Source organism: Scyliorhinus torazame, chromosome 2 (assembly GCF_047496885.1).
Source record: "Scyliorhinus torazame isolate Kashiwa2021f chromosome 2, sScyTor2.1, whole genome shotgun sequence".
Taxonomy (NCBI): Eukaryota; Metazoa; Chordata; class Chondrichthyes; order Carcharhiniformes; family Scyliorhinidae; genus Scyliorhinus; species Scyliorhinus torazame.
Window position 1 is genome coordinate 183814311 of NC_092708.1, and position 19592 is coordinate 183833902.

Genomic DNA, 19592 nt, shown 5'->3' on the forward strand with positions numbered 1-19592 from the left:
GTCAATTTTGCCCCTAATGTCCTGAAGTGGGCGCCTTTAAGGGCAGCATGTTAACGCAATGCTTAGCACTGTTGTTTCACAACACCAGGGACACGGGTTCGATTCCCAGCTTGGTTCACTGTCTGTGCGGAGTCTGCACATTCTCCCCGTGTCTGCGTGGGTTTCCTCCGAGTGCTCCAGTTTCCTCCCACAGTCCAAAGATATGCGGGTTAGGTGGATTGGTCATACTAAATTTCCCCGTAGTATCCAACGGTTAGGTGGGGTTGCTGGGTTACGGGGATAGGGTAGAGGTGTGGGCTTAGGTAGGGTGCTCTTTCAGGGGCTGGTGTCCACTCGATGGGCCGAATGGCCTCCTTCTGCACTGTAAATTCTATGACTAAGTGAACACCCTATTTAGTTGTGACATAACCAGTTATTTATAAAGGTTTGTCATCACTTTACTTTTGTCCCTTGATCTACAAATCTAGGATCCTATATGTATTTTTTCATAACTGTCCCAACTTGGCTGGCCACCTTAAAAAAAAAAAAAAAAAATGTTTGCTCTCTGTTCCTGCATCATGTTTAACATTTAGCCAATTAATTTATATTGCTTCTCATTATTTTTTTTGGATGCATCACTTCACATTCTTCTGCATTAAATTTTATACGCCATGTGTCTGCCAATTTCCACTAATCTGTGTCTCCTTGAAACATTGTTTTCTGGATTTCCAGGTCGTTGATGTATATCAAAAAGAGCAGTGGTCCTACTGTTGGAGGACTCCACTGTATCCTTTCCTCTCGTCTAATAAACAGTTGTTCACCTTCAGTTTCTTATCCTATTTCATATCCATTCTGCCACTACTCCTTTAATATATGTTTCAATTTCAATAGGGCAGCACGGTAGCATAGTGGTTAGCACAGTTGCTTCGCAGCTCCAGGGTCCCAGGTTCAATTCCCGGCTGTGTCACTTGTCTGTGCGGAGTCTGCACGTTCGCCCCGTGTCTGCGTGAATTTCCTCCGGCTGCTCCGGTTTCCTCCCACAGTCCAAAGATGTGCGGGTTAGGTGGATTGGCCATGCTAAATTGACCTTAGTGTCCAAAAAGGTTAAGTGGGGGTTACTGGGTTACGGGAGTCAGGAACCACAATTCAAGGACTCCTGTTTTAACATATAGGGCGCTATCCCCACCCCCCACCGGCTGTGAGAATCGTCGGGCCGCTGCGCGAATCACACCACGATTCCGTGCGCGGCCCCAGAAGACCGGCTCCATGTTGGTGAGGGGCCGGCGTGCATAAGACGTTCCCCACGCATGCGCAGGATGGCGTTGCCCAACTGCGCATGCACAGGATTGGGCTGCCCTAACTGCGCATGCGTGGGTTGGCGCGGTGCCCATTTGGGCGTGAACCGCTCCAGCGCCGTGCTGGCCACCTGTGGGGGCCAGAATAGGTCATGTTCGGGCCCTGTTTGCGCCATCGTGAAACGCGACGGCGTTCACGACGGCGCGAACACTTGGCCTCAATATCGGAGAATCGCCCCCATAATGTTTCTATTTTTTTTTCAATTGGCTGTGTGGACTCTGAATATTATTGTGCTGATGTACTATTGTACATTATGCTTACCCATATTATGGCACTGTGCATTGTCTCTACTACGGCAATTTTACCTGATCCATACCTAAAGGAGTAAAGTTGGTCTATTATTGATAACCTGGTTGCAATTTCACTCCACACAGTTGTGTGTGGATCCAGATGGTTCACTGTGTGAGCTAGCAGTAGCCAATACTATTCTGCCTGTTGGTGTTTCTTGCTGCAGCTTATTCAGTCATTTATCCAGAGGCAGGTTCTCATTGCGAATGCAGGACAACCTGCTCCAGGACATGGCTGCTCCCATGGCTGGTGATGCATTCTGTGAACAAGGCCAAGCCTGTCGTATGGAAAAGTATAGAATTGAGAATCTATATTTTGTCTCCAAATATGCTAAACCTAACAATTGTCACATCATGGAGTGTGGACCTCAATGCCGAGCTATTTTCAGTGAGTACCTTCCTGAATAGTGTTTTCAATTTGAGGTCTCTGCTGCAAAAGTCATTGGCACATGCAGTTTTTAAAAATAAATGTAGAGTACCCAATTCATTTTTTCCAATTAAGGGGCAATTTAGCATGGCCAATCCACTTATCCTGCACATCTTTGGATTGTGGGGGCGAAACCCAAACAAACACGGGGAGAATGTGCAAACTCTACACGGACAGTGACCCGGAGCCGGGATCGAACCTGGGACCACAGTGCTGTGAGGCAGCAGTGCTAATCACTGTGCCACCGTACTGCGGCACATGCAGTTTGATGACATTCCACAGAGTAGAGCAGAAGTGGAGTGTTGGAAGCCTAACTCTCTTCATACAAATTCTACTTTCCTGTGCACCAGTCTGCTCTCAATCAAGCAGTAACCTTTTTCACATGGGAGGAGATGAGCTTGATGATTGTGTGAATCTCGCGTATTGAGCCTATTGTGTGGATTGAACATGATGGCTGTTGAGCTGCAGAGTATCACTCACTTTTGTGAAATAAACTAAAGCACCTATTTTATTGGAGAAAATTTACTATGTAATCTGCCTTGTTCTTAAATGCTTGATTCCTGTGATAACCTGGAACTTTGTGTTTCTTAGGTGCAGTAGCAAGCACAGAAGTAAAGTTGAGACTTCAAGAGTTTGTCCTAAATAAAAAGAAAGCTGCAGCACATCGGGCAATAAACCATTCCATTCCAAATGACCCAAGGTTTTGGTACGGGTAAGTATAACTGATTAGCTGCAATAATGTGATAATGTGTTCAGTGACTGTTTTGGCCAGCCACATATCTGGTCTGCAAAGACCCATCTGAATGAAAGATCTCCAAATCAAGTTACTGAAGAATCAACACAAGTAAAATTTCTATTTGCCTTATACAAAATGCACATCCTCTCCCTTCATAAATATTGCCCCTTTTTCTCTCATTCTTTCTTCCTTGCCTTCTCTGGCACTTTATTTTGTGAACTTCTCGCGAGGAAAGAGTTTGGGGTGCCAGAGGAGTGGCAGTTTCAGGACATAGAGACTGAGGAGGGAGTTCAGAATTGGGACATATGTACTCTTTCTTCAGTACGCTCTCTTTTGGCTTTTTTGTCTGTTTTCTTTTCCTTTTTTTTTCTTTACTGATCTACATATTCTTGGATAGCACAAGTGATTTAATAATGCCTCATGTTGGCAAATCTGGCACATTATGACCAGTGATGGCCATACCATGTAGACAACTAGTCTTAGGACTGGGATTAAGAGCAGAATGAGGAAAAAGCAGGTAAGTGGGAAACTCCACTTTAAAAACTCACTTTCAAACTTTCTTCCTGTGTCTGAAAACAGTAGTGACTGCTGGGGAATGCCCCATGTCAGTAGTCTATAAAATTGTAATGATCTGAACTTTTCAGAAGCTGTCAGGTAGTGTTTAGTGCTCACAAGAGTTTGTGGTAATAGAGATGTGGGTGAAGAAAGACTTCTGGTATAAGGCAAGATGAAATTTTAAGACGATTTGACAGGCTGGGGTTGCATCATGAGGTCATATATGATCTAGTGCCTAATGGAACAATTAAAGATTATTAGGAAGATGGCATTACAGTTTGGTCCAAAAATAATTGACTGTTCCGATTTCGCATTTGTTTGGAAGACTGAATCGCACTTAGTTACTAATATAAAGTAATACTTGCCAGTATGAATTTACCAAGCTATTATGATACCCCAATGTCAAATCTGATCATTTTTGAAGGTATAATGGTTATATTTATGTTTTAAGTTGTTACTGTGAGTCACGTTAACCCATTTTGAATTCTGATTTATTGGGTTTCTGTTTCAATTACAAGAAAAATGATCTCTGCAATAGAAGCAATGTTGAAGGTTAACGGTCTGCTAATACTTGTATTAAAGCCTGGACCCTGAGGCACATAGGTTTGGGTACTACAGTGATTGAGATGATCTTATTCATGCCCGTGATATTCATTAGCATCTATAACTTAGATTAATATTATAGATTCTCCCATCGCTTTGACGGATGAGTGTTCGGCAAAAGAATGACAGTTTATTGCCTATTTTGATATTGCCTCGTGTGACATTAGGCCAAGTCTCGATTTGCGTAACTGATCGCAAATACTGCATATGAAGTCGGAATGGCTGGAGATTGATGTTATGTACAAATTATCTTTTCATATTAAACAGACCTTTTAATGCAATTTTAAGTTCATAAATATCAGGAATATATCAGTGTGATGCAGTGGGTCAGTATGCCATTGATGCGCCCTAAAAGCTGACTTCAAATTAACCCTAAATGAAAGTCTAGAAAGGCTAGCTGTGAAGGCACACACCACTTTATGAAATGAATTTAGCACTGTTGTATCTAGTTCCTGCTGTACGTCTGTTGTGTTAACAACACTGGGAAAATTTGAGAATTTATGTTAATAATTTTAACTGAGATTAATCTCTATTTTGTTTCAATAAAACTTCCAACTGTATATCTAACGGAGTTGTTTTTTCCCTGTTGACCAAACATAGTACTGGTGAGGTCATAAAGTATTTTCAATAAATATTACCCGTCCTAATTCAATTTTCTTTGTTTATCCCTTTATTCCGAATTTAAGTCAATCATCAACATTTGGCAAAATCTTAACATATGTTGATTGGTGGACCATTTAGTAAATTAATCTCATTTTTCTGGTTGCTCAGTCACTAAACCAAGCTGTTTGCAAGAATATTAGCAGCAGGGCCCGGGAGAGGGGGTTCCAGACAGTACTAATCACTGGAGCCCATGCTCTCAAGCAGGGGAGTGGGGCTGGGCTCATTTGCTTAGTGCCCTATCATTTGGTCAGTGTCCAAAGCAGCCAATCTAATGCATGCCCATCCAAATTGAAAGACTACTTGGCCAATGGTTACTGATCTGAACAGCAGCGTCATTGGCTCAGTCGAACAAGCTAGATTCCCCAGTCCCTCCTTTACGTGTCTACCTCCTCGTGGACTTTTGTTCGACTCATGTCCTGCTTTCTTCTCTTGCTGGAGGCTGCTGGAGTGTAAGGTGCCTCTACGTTTTCTTTATCTACCTCCCCATTACCCAATGAAGGCGCTTCCCGCCTGACCTCTTCCCGAGTAACACAATTACCACTTCACATCAGCAACTCCTGAGACGGGGCAGCACGGTGGCGCAGTGAGTTAGCACTGTGGCCTCACGGCGCCGACGTCCCAGGTTCGATCCCGGCTCTGGGTCACTGTCTGTGTGGAGTTTGCACATTCTCCCCGTGTTTGCGTGGGTTTCGCCCCCACAACCCAAAAGATGTGCAAGCTAGGTGGATTGGCCTCACTAAATTGCCCCTTAATTGGGAAGAAAAATGAATTGGGTACTCTAAATTTATTTTTAAAAATAGCAACTCCTGAGAGACACACGCACATAGCATATGAATTCAGCTCCTTAGTTTGGCCCCAGTCCCCTTCCCATTCCCTAGTGATACGGACCTGGGGCCTAGTCTGTCTCTCTCTCTAGTTCTGTTTCTGAAGTGAAAGGACAAAGAAGGTTTTATTAGTTGTTGAGTGCCACTTTTTAATTGAGATTTTTATTAATTCTTTTTTAATGATCAATTTATTATTTTGACATTAATTGTTTCGGCTCTGCAAGTTGTTTGTTTTCTTCATACCTTAGCTTTTTTTAAAAAATTATATTTAATCAAACCAGATCTCAAGCAGTTGCTGCTGGCTTTCTTGCTGAAGGGGAATGAGAGACTCACAAGAAGTCTGATTGCTATTTGAAGGGCTGGCAAAAGGGATTATTTTTGTTCCAGTAGAAACAGGAAGCGTTGGAAATGCTTACCACATCTGGCAGCATCTGTGCAGAGAGAAACAGAGGTTAATGACTCTTCGTCGTAATCAATGCAGATCATTGGCCTGCAACAATTACTCTGTTTCTCATTCCAGAGATGCTGCCTGGCCTGCTGAATATTTCCAGCGTTTTGTTTATTTTTCACAACTTTTGCTCCCCTTTGATATGCTGGTTGCTGGGCATTTGTAAGTGTGGTTAGTTTCAACTTAAATTGAGAAAATATTTGTCACTCAATGCAATTTATTTGTTAACAAAGCCCAGTTGCATGGATGGAAATTATTGCAGGCTAATTGGTTGCTACTAGTTTACTGGAAGATTTTGCCATTTTTAAACTTGGAGGTGAAACCAATAGAATACGTCACTGTTAGCTCAAGATTTTCACATTTGTACATGGGATTGTTGTTTGAGGCATTTGTGAAGTTCAAATCTTTGGGTGATGCAGTGGGATATTGCATAGGGCCAAGTTCAAAGAAGAGGAACTAGTTGCATAATATGAATGCCTGAGTTGTGTGTAATTGTCTGACAAAGCCGTGCTTGTAAAAGTGTATCATAGTGAAACTTGAGTTTTCGATGGGCTTTATAAATAGAGGCAGAGTACAAAAGCCACGAGTTTTTTCTAAGCCTATATTAAATATTTTGACCCCATTGTGACTATGGTTCCCAACTCTGGGCACCAAAGGATGTGATGGGGAGGGTTATAGTCTGGTGGGGGGTCTGGGGCAGATCATTACAATAGTTACCCAGAAGTGGTTTTATTTCTTCTAACGTTTCTGGGTAACTATTGATGTAACACAGTCAGAACCATCCAAAGTTACGATTTATATCAAATAGCATTTTGGGATATTTCCCATTTGAGCTTCCCAGGCAATTGCCATGCAGTCCTTACCTGGGATTGGCTTGCGGGGTTGGGGGTGGTGTTTATCTTTGGGGTATCCCCCAGTTATACTGCCCTGAAGCTCAGACGTCATAGCCCTTTGTTGCTCCGGAGCATTATTTTAACTGTTAATGAGCTTGCTGTTAAATAGTTTTAATACATATGCATTATTCTGGCAAGGTATCTTTGTTTTTTTTTACACAGTGAGTTCTTACGATCTAAAATGCATTGTTGAAAGGGTGGTGGAAGGAGATTCAGTCATAACTTTCAAAAGACAATTGAATATTTACTTGGAAAGGAAAGGTTTTGCACAGCTACAGGGAAAGAGCAGGGGAGTTGAACTAAATTAGCAGCTCTTTCAAAGAGCCATCAAGGGGAGAATAGGATGAATGTCCACGTACTGTGCTGTATTGTTTCTATTATAAAGAAGTTAAGACTATGGTTGGCATTCTATGTGATATCCAGAAGTCCATACCACAGCTGGAATGTTCTTTCTGGGCAAGTTATCCTATTCATGGCGCAAAGTGGGCTCACAAACTCCACCTGCTTGTGAAAGGTTTTTTTGCTGCAGTGAGCATAAGGTTTTTGAAAAAATCCTGAAACATAATGAAGGCACAGACCATAATTCATCCTAAATCAATAATTTGACACACAATCCAGAAGGACGACTCAGGAGAAATGTAAAATTCACTGATCCAATAGGGGACAATGTTAGAACAAGTTAAACAGGAGCCTTTCCTTGTATTTAACTTAAACTTAAGTGTGACAGTAACTGTGGAATAAATCGGCTTTGTTCCCCAAAAGAACTGCCCTATTGCTTGATCAGCACAAATAAATCAAAACCCAAATTACAAGTAATAGTAGCATTGTTGTTGTGTTACTGAACTAGTAATCCCATGGCCTGGACTAATGGCCTAGGTTCAGTTCGTGCCATGCAGCTTTGAATTTGTTAAATAAATGTGAAAGCTGGTAAGAGTAATGGCAGCCATGTAATGCCAGGCTTTATAAACACCCATCTGATTAATGTCCTCTACAGAAGGAAATCTTCTACCATTACCTGGTCTGTCTTGTACGTGACAGCAGTGTGGTTGACTCTTAATTGCCCTCTGAAATGGTTTAGCAAATCACTTATTTTACAAGAGCTATTAGTGCTGGTTTTGCCAGGGTTGCCCACATCCTGTGAATGAATTTAAAAAATATTGCGTAGAATTACTATTCAGAAGGGTGATTCCTCAGTTTTGCAATTCCAGCAGATAATATTCACAGGTAGGCCATATTAAGATGCATGTGATATTCTGAGACAAGCTCCCTTTACACACTGGATCACATAATTACATGTAAATAATCTCTCCTATCTCTTACTCTCTTTTTAACCTTCCTTTTAGGATCCAACCTAATACAATATTAAAAATAGTCTGTGTGGGTTTCCTCCGGGTGCTCCAGTTTCCTCCCGGGGTCCAGGGATGTGCAGGTTAGGATGGATTGGCCGTGCTGAATTTTCCTTATTGTCCAAAAAGGTTAGGGGTTACGGGGGTCGGGTGGAGGTGTGGGCTTAACTGGGGAGCTCTTTCCATGGGCCGAATGGCCGGCTTCTGCACTGTAAATTCTCTGATTCTAGTTACCAACTAAGATTTCCAGCTGTGCTATCTGTATATTTGTATGCCAATTAATTTTCCCTGTTTGTGGAGAGGGCGAACATTTTATTGCTTAGGAATAAAGAGCACTCATCTGTTTTCAGTTTGTTTTATCATCATAAATCTTTCCTCCTGCCTTAAATCTTATACTAACGCCTTTACGCTGTAGAGGACAGCACATGAGGCCTGTTTCCTGTGTTGCTGTTCTTTGATTGTCATATGTACTGTAGTATGGACTTTACCTTTAGACTTCATCAACCTAATCTTGGAGTTACCTGACTCCTTAATTTACCCTTGCCTTCACTTCTTCCCCAATTTTCAGCCTTGTTCATTTCTTGAACCTGGGACTTTTGATTCTTCACATTATTTTTTTAAATTTTCTTAAGTTCCTCGCCTCTTTCTTATTTGAATGTGATCTCATTATACCATTCATTCGTCCATACGCCAAAAGTGATTGCTGTTCTTCTGTGATCCCAGGCAACTGAGTTTTCGCAAGCTATTGAACTGTACAAGACATTAATGATAAGTCCCATTTTGTCAACATCGACATGTTTGTGCTTTCTAGGTGCAGCAGAAAGATGATCAGGAAGTGAATTTTGGTTATCTTTTCTCTCCCCTTTGCCCTCGTATTCCTCCTACTCCCAATAATCCCAAGTCGGGGACAGTTTTAGTTTTTCTTATTTGTTCAGAGGATATGAACTTCATCAGCAGAGCCATAATTTATTACCGATCCCTAACTGCTGTTGAAAGCTGATTGTAGCCGTTTTCTTGAACCGCTGCAATCCATGTGAAGTAGGTAGACCCACAATGCTGTTAGGCAGCGAGTTTCAGAATTTTGATGCAGCTACAGTGAAGGAACAGCGATGGTGTGTGGATGCTTCGAGGGGAACTTGCAGGTGATGGTGTTCCCATGCATCTGATGCCCTTTGCCTTCACAGATTTGGAAGGTGCTGTCAAAAAAGCCTTGGTGAGTTTCTGACTCTTGTAGACGGTACAAACTGCTGCCACTGTGCATTGGTGGTGGAGGGAGTGAATGGTTTAGGTGGTGGATATAGTGTCAGTCAAGTGAATTATTTTGTCCTGAATGGTGTCAAGCCTCTCGAGTGTTGCAGGAGTTGCACTCATCCAGACAAGGGGAAAGTATTTCATTGCACTCTGACTTGTGCCTTGGAGATGTATACAGGCTTTGGGTAGTCAGGTGAGTTACTCGCCACAGAATTTCTCAGCCTCTAACCTGCTCTTGTATCCACAGTTTTTATTAGGCTTGTCCAGTTCAGATCCTGGTCAATGGTAATTCCCAGGATGTTGATAGTGGGGAATTCAGCAGTAGTAATGTCATTGAATGTCAAGGAGCTATGGTTAGAGTCTCTCGTGTTGGAATGATTATTGCCTAGCACTTGGGTAGCAAAAAAGTGTTCTTACAACTTATCAGCCCAAGCCTGAATGATGTCCACGTCTTGCTGCACATGGGCTGCTTCGTTAACTGAGGAGTTGCAAGTGGCGCTGAACATTGTGCAATCGTGAGCAATAATTCCCACTTCTAACTTTATGATGGAAAGAGGGTCGTTGATGAAGCACCTGAAGATAGTTGGGCCTAGGTCACTACCATGAGGAACTCCCACAGTGATGTCCCGGAACTGAGACGATTGACTTCCAACAACCACAACCATTTTCCTTTGTGCCAGGTACAACCAGTGGAGAGTTTCCCCCCCAATTCCCATTGACTTTGGTTTTCCTCGGGCTCCTTGATGTCACATTTAGTCAAGTTCTACCTTGATATCAAGGGCAGTCACTCTCACCTCACCTCACCTCTTGAGTTCAGCTCTTTTGTCCATATTTGGATCAAGGCTGTAATGAGGTCAGAAGCTGAGTAGCCCTGGAAGAACCCAGAATAGTGGATAGTGCTAAGAGCAACCAACCACCTGTTAAACATCAGATCATTTTTTTTTTTGTTCAGTGAACCATCTGGTCTAATGATGGGGCCTCTATACACACACTGGGGCTAAGATGACAAACTCTGGAGATTAGGGACTTGACCATCATCCCTTCATAATTTTGTTAGTTGCGCCAAGGCTGTGTGCCACAATGCAGGTCTCAGTTTATTGAATAACAGACTAACAATGAAAAAAGAAAATAAGTTTCAGGCCCACGGGGAAAGAACAAGGAGGACGATGGAAACAATGGATACCGTAGTTTTTTCAAAGAACTATCACAGGCATAATGTGCTGTGTCGTAATGTCCTCCTGTGCAGTATGATTCTCAGCTGATTGTGGCAATCAAACTCCCTGAGAAAGCAACAGCAATTTGCACAAATTTGTGCCTTTAACTTAATAAAGTATCTAGGAGTATATGGATCAGTACATGAACATCAAGAAACCAAGTACCCTGTCTATTTGAAAAAAACACTATCATGGGAGGTTTTAATTGCTAATGATTTTGAAGCTTAACCACTAATTTGAGGGTATCTTGCCAGCTATACCTCTCATTTTAAAAACAAACTAACCACTTTTTTTTCTTGTGAATAAATTGAACATAAAGTGCTGATTACCTCTAAGTGAGAGCATGCTTGGCTGATCTAATTGAGGGAAAAGTGTTTGGAGCTCTAAATTGTGGAAATATCCATTTTGCTGAATTACACCAATTAATTGTTTTTAATTATGTCTTAATTATTCATTCTTTAATAGAGAATTCTCCTCTTGGGACTTTCAATGTAGTCTTCTCTCCAAAAATACTTCACTCATACAAAAAGAGAAAAACAGAATTCAAAATGTTTTCTGTTATCCTGGTTGTATTCAACAAAAAGCAGAGACCTAGCATCGTGGATGTTCCCCACCAGCACTCTCTCTCTCTCTCGCTCTCCTCCTCCTCCTCCTCTCTCTTCTCTCTCTCTCTCTCTCTCTCTCTCTCTCTTCCCCCCCCCCCCCCCCCCCCACTTGCCGCTCTCTGAATCTGCCAGAAATCTTCAGTGGCTAGCTGCAGCTAGCAAGAGGCATCATTCCCACATGTTGTTATTGATTCTGCCACAACGGCAAGTGCATCTTTTTAAAAAGTGCAAAGTTGGACTGAGTGTCATGGTTGATATTCAAATAGCGTATTACATAATGGAAACGCTGCTGAATGAACTAGCCCAGGACTGACCCACTGAATACATTATCTGCATGGGACTTTTCCTGTTGCAAGGCAAAATAAGAGTATCTCTTACATTTAAAATTCTTCTTTGAATACTGCTGAGGGAGATGATAAAATCCGATTGTTCAGAGTGAATCCTGATTTTTTTTTTTAAGGCACCCCAAAGGGGACAACTTTTAAGTATTTAAAACATCACTGAAGTAGTGATTAAGAGTTTACATGTAGGTGAAGAAAGGGGTTGTTGATTCATAAGCAGTTTAGCTAACCACTGGAGGCTAAAATGGCAAAGCAAATGTTGATCTTGGCTGTAGCAAAGCTAGTGAGACTGAAACAGGTGAGATGTATTGCCAGAATGACACCTATTTTGCAGTACTTTAATGATTTCAGTAGTGCTTTCAGATACACTCATGTATCTTGTGTCCTGGGGAACTGAAACATTTCAGAAAGGTAACTAAGAATTGAAAGGGTCATATTTCCCTCTGTTCACTATATAAAAATATAATAATACACTTTAAAAATAATTCAAAGTTTGTAAAACGCTTTAAAATGTCCAGAGATTATAGAGGGCACTCTATAAAAGCAAGTACTTTCATTATGATAGTTCAATAAAAACGAACAATACAGCACAAGAACAGGCCCTTAGGCCCTCCCAAGCCTGTACCGGTCATGATACTTGGCCAAAACCCGTACTTCCTTGTGCCATATCCTTCTTTCCCCCATCCTATCCATGTGTTTGTCACAATGCCTTTTGAACTCCTTTAATGTATCTGCTTCCACAACCTCCCCTGGCAACGCGTTCCAGCTACTCACCACCCTCTGTGTAAAAATTAAAAAAAACCTGCCTTGCACATCTCCTCTAACTGTGCCCACGGACCTTAAACCTATGCACCCTGGTGATTGACCCCTTCACCCTGGGAAAGAGTGCCTGCCCATCCACTCTATCAATGCCCCTCATAATCTTGTAGACCTCGATCAGTTCACCCTCAACCTCCGTCATTCTAATGAAAACAGTCCGAGTCTATTCAGCCCCTCTGCATAGTTAACACACTCCACACCAGGAAACATCCTGTAAGTCTCCTCTGCACCCTCTCCAAAGCCTCCACATACTTCTAGTAGTGTGGCGACCAGAATTGTGCGCTTTATTCCAAGTGCGGCCGTACCAAGGTTCTACACAACTGCAACATGACCCTCCAGTTGCCTCTGAAGACAAGCATTCAGTATGCCTTCTTGACTACCTTGTCCACTTGTGTTGCCACTTTCAAAGATCTGTGGACCTGCACGCCCAGATCTCTCTGACTTTCTATATTCCTAACAGTTTTGCCATTTATGGTATATTTCCCCTCGATGTTAGACCTACCAAAATGTATTACCTCACATTTGTCCGGATTAAACTCCATTTGCCATTTCTCTGCCCAAGTCTCCAACCCATCTATGTCCTGCTGTATCCTGTGACAATCCTCAACACTATCTGCCATTCCACATACCTTGGTTCATCCACAAACTTACCAATCAGACCACCTACATTTTCCTCCAAATCGTTTATGTATACTACAGAGGCCCCAGCACCAATCGCTGTGGAACACCACTAGTTACACCTTCCATTCAGAAAATTGCCCTTCTACTGCTACCCTTTTCCTTCTGTGACCGAGCTAGTTCTGTATCCATCTTACCACCTCACATGATAATAATAATTGAATAATAATCTTTATTAGTGTCACTAGTAGGCTTACATTAACACTGCAATGAAACTACTGTGAAAAGCCCCTAGCCGCCACACTCCGGCACCTGTTTGGGTACACTGAGGGAGAATTCAGAATGTCCAATTCACCTAACAAGCACGTCTTTCGGAACTTGTGGGTGGAAACCAGAGCACCCGGAGGAAACCCACGCAGACAGTGACCCAAGCCGGGAATCGAACCTGGGACCCTGGTGTTGTGAAGCAACAGTGCTAACCACTGTGCTACCTCTGATCCCGTGTGACTTCACCTTTTCTACCAGTCTGCCATGAGGCACTTGTCAAAGGCTTTACTGAAGACATGGGACTAAAACTGTTTTTCCTACTTAATGCAAAATTGTCTTACTTGGTATGCCCCATAAGATGTGAAAAACCTCTAGTGATGCATTCCAATTCTTCTGGGAAACAGATTTGAAAATTAGCAAATCTTTGAGAGTCAATGAAGTGGTGAGCAATAGAAAGTAAAATCTAATCCAGTCGGGCCATGCTCAACTCAAAATTCCTTCATTTTTTCCATCTATTTTGGCTCATGCTTCATTCCATTCCACATCATCTCAGAAACAGCCCATATCCAAGATATTTCCAATTTCAGTTATATTACATGGGAGTTTGGACTTTTACTGATGTTTTGGGGTTGTATTTTGTGATGTCATCAGTTTTTCTTTGAAAACCATTAATGCTCATGCAGATACTGTATTCCTGTAGTACAAATTTTCAAGCATTTAAATAAACATTATTTCCTTTATTGACTTCAAATACATTGTTTCATATCAAATATACTTTGTATACTTTTGTGTGTTATTTCTCTGATAGCTATCACTTAAGTTCAGTTATATCAAATAAAATCAGGTACAATTTCTCTCTTAAGCCCACTGAAGCTAACCCTTCTAAGACACAACAATTATTTAGCTATTGACTCGGAGCATTTCTGTGTTAATTGCTCTCCTTGAAAGATTAGATGTCCATTTTTGTTGAAGTATTGCATTGTATTTGTTATCATTTTGCATTAATCCAGGAGGGTAGACAAATTGATGCATTGAATTATATATTTTAACAAGTAACACAACTCAACTCAAACAAATATGGCAAGTGGGACCAGAACAAGAGTAAAATTCCATCAGTCTGTTTGGTTTGTTGCTATTTCTCTGCCAATGGTCTCCCTGTGGTAAAGTTCCACTTCAAGCTAGACTTTAAAAAAAAAAATCTTTTCATTGGCCTTTTCAACATTATGAACATTGATGCTCGTGTTTATTTATTGTACAGTGTAACGCAAAAAGGCTTTTATCTTACTTTTCTTTCTTTACAGATTGCTGCCGTCTAGTTCGGCGTGTTCCCTCCCCCCCCCCTTCTATCCTCTCAGGCCGATCCAGGGGGGTGCTCCCCCTTTTCGTTGCTCTTCCCTCTCTCTTCTCCCCCCCCCCCCCCCCCCCCCCCCCCCCCCCCCTCTTCTCCCTTTCTCTGCTTCAGACGTTTTTTTTCTGGAGAGAGAGAGAGAGAGTGTGTTGTCCCTTTTTGCCCGTCTCAGACTCTGTGCCCCCCCCCCGCTCTCCCGGTTGCGGATCCCTGGCATTCCTCCATGTCTTTTGGTGTTTTTCCTCTCTAATCCTTCCATTTCCCCCTCTACTGGCTTTTGTTGGCCTCAAACAGGTTTTGGAACTGACTAACAAATTGCCCCCGTGCAGTAAGGAAGCCTTCCTCCGACCCTCGGATGGCGTATTTTATCTTCTCCAGATGGAGAAATTTTGAAAGGTCTGCTAGCCAGTCTGCAGCTGTGGGTTGTGCTGCTGATCGTCATCCGAGCAGGATTCTCCGGCGTATGATTAGGGAAGCGAAAGCTAGGGCATCAACCCTCTTCCCCATGTGTAGCTCTGGCTGCTCTGATACCCCGAAGATTGCCACATTTGGGCATGGCTTCACCCTCACCCCCACAACCTTGGCCATTGCCTCGGAGAAGGCTGACCAGAACCCAGCAAGCTTGGGACAAGTCCTGAACATGTGGTTGGCCGGGCCCCTCTGGCATCGTTCACCTCCAGGACCTGTTCATTCGGGTTCTGGTCAGGAGCGCTCTGTGCACCACTTTGAACTGCATGAGGCTGATCCTTCCATAGAACATAGAACATACAGTGCAGAAGGAGGCCATTCGGCCCATTGAGTCTGCACCGACCTACTTAAGCCCTCACTTCCACCCTATCCCCGTAACCCAATAATCCCTCCTAATGTTTTTGGGCACTAAGGGCAATTTAGCATGGCCAATCCACCTAACCTGCATAACTTTGGACTGTGGGAGGAAACCGGAGCACTCGGAGGAGACCCACGCAGGTGGAATTGGCCCTGCTCAGTGCTTCGCTCCAGAGTCCCCACCCCACTTCTGTCCCCATTCCGTCCTCCCATTTCCATCTGTTGTCCAGTGGAGTTCAGGCTCTGTCCAGTAGCTGTCTATATATTTTCCTATAGAGTCCGCCCCTCCTTACTGTCCATGGTCATCAGGTCCTCTAATAGCGTGGTCTCCGGGGCCCTGGGGTATCCTACTGTGTCTTTGCAGAGGAAATGTTTTATTTGTAAGTGTCTCATTTCCTGTCCTGTCAGCAATTCCCATTCCTCCATCAGTTCGTTCAGTGTCGCTAGTCTGTGCCCTACATAGAAGTCCCTAACTGTCAGCGTTTCCCCCGTCCTGTCTCCATTTTTTAAACGTCTGTCTAGCATGGCTGGCGGGAATCTGTGGTTACCGTGGATGTAGCCATGGGGGACATCCCGGTCAGCCCGAAATGTTGCCTTAGCTGACCCCACTTTTTCAGTGTGGCCGTTACCACTGGGCTCGATGTGTATTTCGCCGAGGGTGATGGGAGTGCTGCCGTGGCCAGAGCCCAAAGGGTCGTTTCCTTGCAGGCGGTCTCCTCCATCTGTACCCACATCCCGGGTACCCGGGTTGGGCTCGTGCACCCATCTCCTCACTCTTTCCGCTGTTGCTGCCCAGTGGTAATATTACAGGTTTGTCCGTGCCAGGCCTCCCTTAATTTTCCTCTTGTTGATTTGGAGACTCTTGGGTTCTTATCCTCCACACAAATGTCATAATTGAGCTATCTAAGTTTTGGAAGGAGGCCTTGGGGGTGAAGATCAGTATGGACCTAAACAGGAAGAGGAACCTCGGCAGCACGTTCATTTTGATCGTCTGCACTCTCCCCGCCGGGGAGAGTGGGAGTGCGTCCCACCTCTGTAGGTCCTTTTTGACTTCCTCCACCAGGCTGGTCAGGTTACGTTTGTGGAGCTGTGTCCAGTCTCCGGCTATTTGGATCCCCAAATATCAGAATCTGTTTTGGGCTATTTTGAACGGGAGTCCTTCCAGCACTGCCCCTCCCCCGTTTGGGTTCACTGGGAATGCTTCGCTTTTGCCCAGGTTGAGTTTGTAACCTGAGACGGTTCCGAACTCTTTCAGGATCCACATGATTGCTTTCAGTCCTTCCTGTGGCTTTGAGACATACAAGAGCAGGTCATTTGCTTAGAGCGAAGCTCTGTGCTCTCTGTCTCCTCTTTGGATGCCCTTCCAGTTTTTTGCACCCCATAGGGCTATCGGCAGGGGTTCGGCTGCTAATGGCAAATGGGAGCAGAGACAGTGGGCATCCTTGCCTTGTACCTCTTTGTAGCTAGAAGTATTCAGAGCTGGTGGTGTTAGTTCAAATGCTCGCCTTGGGAGCGTTGTACAGGAGTCTCGTCCAGGCGGTGAATCCTGCCCCTAGCCCAAAAAGTTCCAGTACCTCGAGGTACTTCCATTTGACTCTGGGAATGTAGGAGGCAAAGTGCCCCATGCCAGTGAGTCTGCGAACATGTCCCTTAGATGTGGGGCCAGGGCCGGTGCAAATTTTTTGTAGAAGTCCGCCGGGAACCCATCAAGTCCCGGCGCCTTCCCTGCCTGCATGGAGCTGATGCTCTCCATGATTTCTCCCAGATCTATTGGTCCTTCCAGCTCCCCCTGTCTGTCCTCTCCCACAACCGGCATTTCCAGTTCATCGAGGAACTGTTTCACCCCCCTGGCCCCATCGGGGGGTTTGAAGGTGTGCAGTCTTCGGTAAAAGGTCTCCAATGCTTGATTGACCTCTTTTGGTTCCGCTACCATTCTGCCTCTACCATTCTCTACCTGCACTATTTGCCTCGTGGCTGCCTGCTTTCTCAGCTGGCGAGCCAGTAGGCGGCCAGCCTTTTCTCCGTGTTCGTAAAACTTCCCCCGTGTCTGGCGGAGTTGGTACACTGCTTTCCTAGTGGATAGCAGGTTAAAGTCCATTTGTAGCTATTTCCTCTCCGCCAGCAACTCTACAGTCGGGGCCTCTGAGTATTTTCAGTCTACCTCCAAGATGGAGTCGATGAGCTGTTGCCTCTCTTGCCTATCTCTGCATGCCTTGTAGGCTATCACTTCCCCTCGAATCGCTGCCTCCAGTGCCCCCCAGAATGTGGAATGTGAGACGACTTCGTTCCAGTTGTTAGTCACGTAGTTGCCTATGGCCTGCGATGTTTTTTGGCAGAAGGCCTTGTCGGCCAGCAGGTCCGTGTCCAGCCTCCATGTGGGGAGCTGGGCACGGCCCATCTCCAACCTCACATCCACAAAGTGCGGAGCGTGGTCGGAAATGACTATCGTGGAGTACTCCTCTCCTGTAATTCCTGGAAGCACCAATTTACCCACTGCAAAGAAGTCAGTATGGGTATATACCTTGTGCACTTGTGAAAAAAACGAGAATTCTTTTTCTCACGGGTGCAGGAACCTCCACGGCTCCACCGCCCCCATCTGCTCCATAAATGCTCGCAGTTCCTTAACCATGTCTGTCTTTTTCCCCGTTCTGGGGTTTGATCGGTTGGTCAGCGGGTCCTGTACGCAGTTAAAGTCGCACCCCCATAATCAGTTGGTGCGTGTCAATGTCAGGGATGTCCGCCATGGTCTTTTTCATAAAGTCTGTGTCATCCCAGTTTGGAGTGTACACATTTCCCAGGACCACTGGTGCCCCTTCCAGGACACTGCTGACCATGACATACCATCCCCCTGAGTCCATAACAGTCCTCGTCTCAGTAAATCCCGTTCTATTCCTGATCAGTATGGCCACTCTCCTAGCCCTCGTCCCGAAGCATGAATGGTATGTCTGTCCCACCCAGCCCTTCCTTTTCCCTCAGGTGTGTCTCCTGCAGGTAGACTATGTCCACCTTAGGCATCTCAGGTGGGCGAAGACTCTGGATCTTTCCACTGGGCCGTTGTCCCTTACATTCCAGGTGACTATCCTGGTGGGGGGTTTCTGACCCCCCCCCCCCCCCCCCCCCCCCCCCTCAGTCCTGCAGGATGAACGATACTTAACTGGTGACCCCCTTTGTTAGGGGGCCGTCCAAAGTGGCCACAGTCGCCGCTCTCCCCATGAGGTTGGGCCCCTGCACTCCAGGATTTCCCGTTGCCCATGGGGCATCCAACGTGGCAGCCAACTGCGTGTACGCCACGTGGGTGCGCCTCTGCACTCTGGGATCTCCCTTTGTTTAGGGACCCACCAAAATGGCTGCTTGCGGCGCCATCTTGATTCCTCGGCCTGCTTCATGCCTGCTGAGACCTGTGCCAGTCTCGCTGCCAACCATTTCTGTCGTCGTCGCCCTCCGATTCCCCCCTTTCCACCCCTTGGCCAGGCACACGCTGTCCCCTGAGAGGTGCGCCGCGGCCCCCTTTACTGCTTGTCTTCCCGTCTAGCCCTCCCTGCTAGTACGGTGGCTCCCCGCCCTGGGCTGGTCTCGCCCTGTCTCTGTTCTGTCTGCCCGCCTCCGTTTCCTTCCTCGCCCCCTCACCTGTTTCCCCAATCCTCGCTTCCCTATCTCTGTCCTCCTACTTTAGTCCGAGAACAAGGCAGCACAGTCCCACGCAAACGCAGTGTCCATACAACAGATCTTGGTCCTGTTTTGTCCTTCACATTCCGCATTATACCCCTCTGCCCTCACTGTTGCAGCGTTTGTTCCTTTTCTAGATTGTTGGGCTTCACAAACTCGTACCAGCCTCCCCGAACAGGTGCCGGAATGTGGCGACTAGGGGCTTTTCACAGTAACTTCATTGAAGCCTACTCGTGACAATAAGCGATTTTCATTTCATTTCATTTCAGCCTCCGCTGGGATGCTGAAGTAATATTCTTTTCCTTTATAGGTTACCCAGAGTCTTGCTGGGAACAACACGCAGAACCTCACCCCTGCTCTTGTAGAGCGCCGATTTCGACTTCTTGAATTTGGCCCTTTATTCTGCGAGGTCAGCCCCAATGTCCTGATAGAACCTTATTCTGTGTCCTTCTCACGAGCACGACTTTGTCTGTTGGGCCTACTTCAGGACCTTTTTCCGATCCTGGTACTGGTGCAGTTTC

General features: G+C 44.9%; 1 protein-coding gene across 11 annotated transcripts in view; it reads left to right on the forward strand.

Annotated features, from left to right (window-relative positions):
- Window positions 1-19592, forward strand: part of hdac4 (histone deacetylase 4) — a 780143-nt gene that overhangs the window by 473802 nt on the left and 286749 nt on the right. For all 11 annotated transcript variants that reach the window (XM_072481039.1, XM_072481057.1, XM_072481031.1 and 8 more), the window contains one exon: window positions 2641-2761. In XM_072481039.1, coding sequence (XP_072337140.1) covers window positions 2641-2761 — 121 coding nt within the window. The remainder of the gene's footprint in view (window positions 1-2640; window positions 2762-19592) is intronic.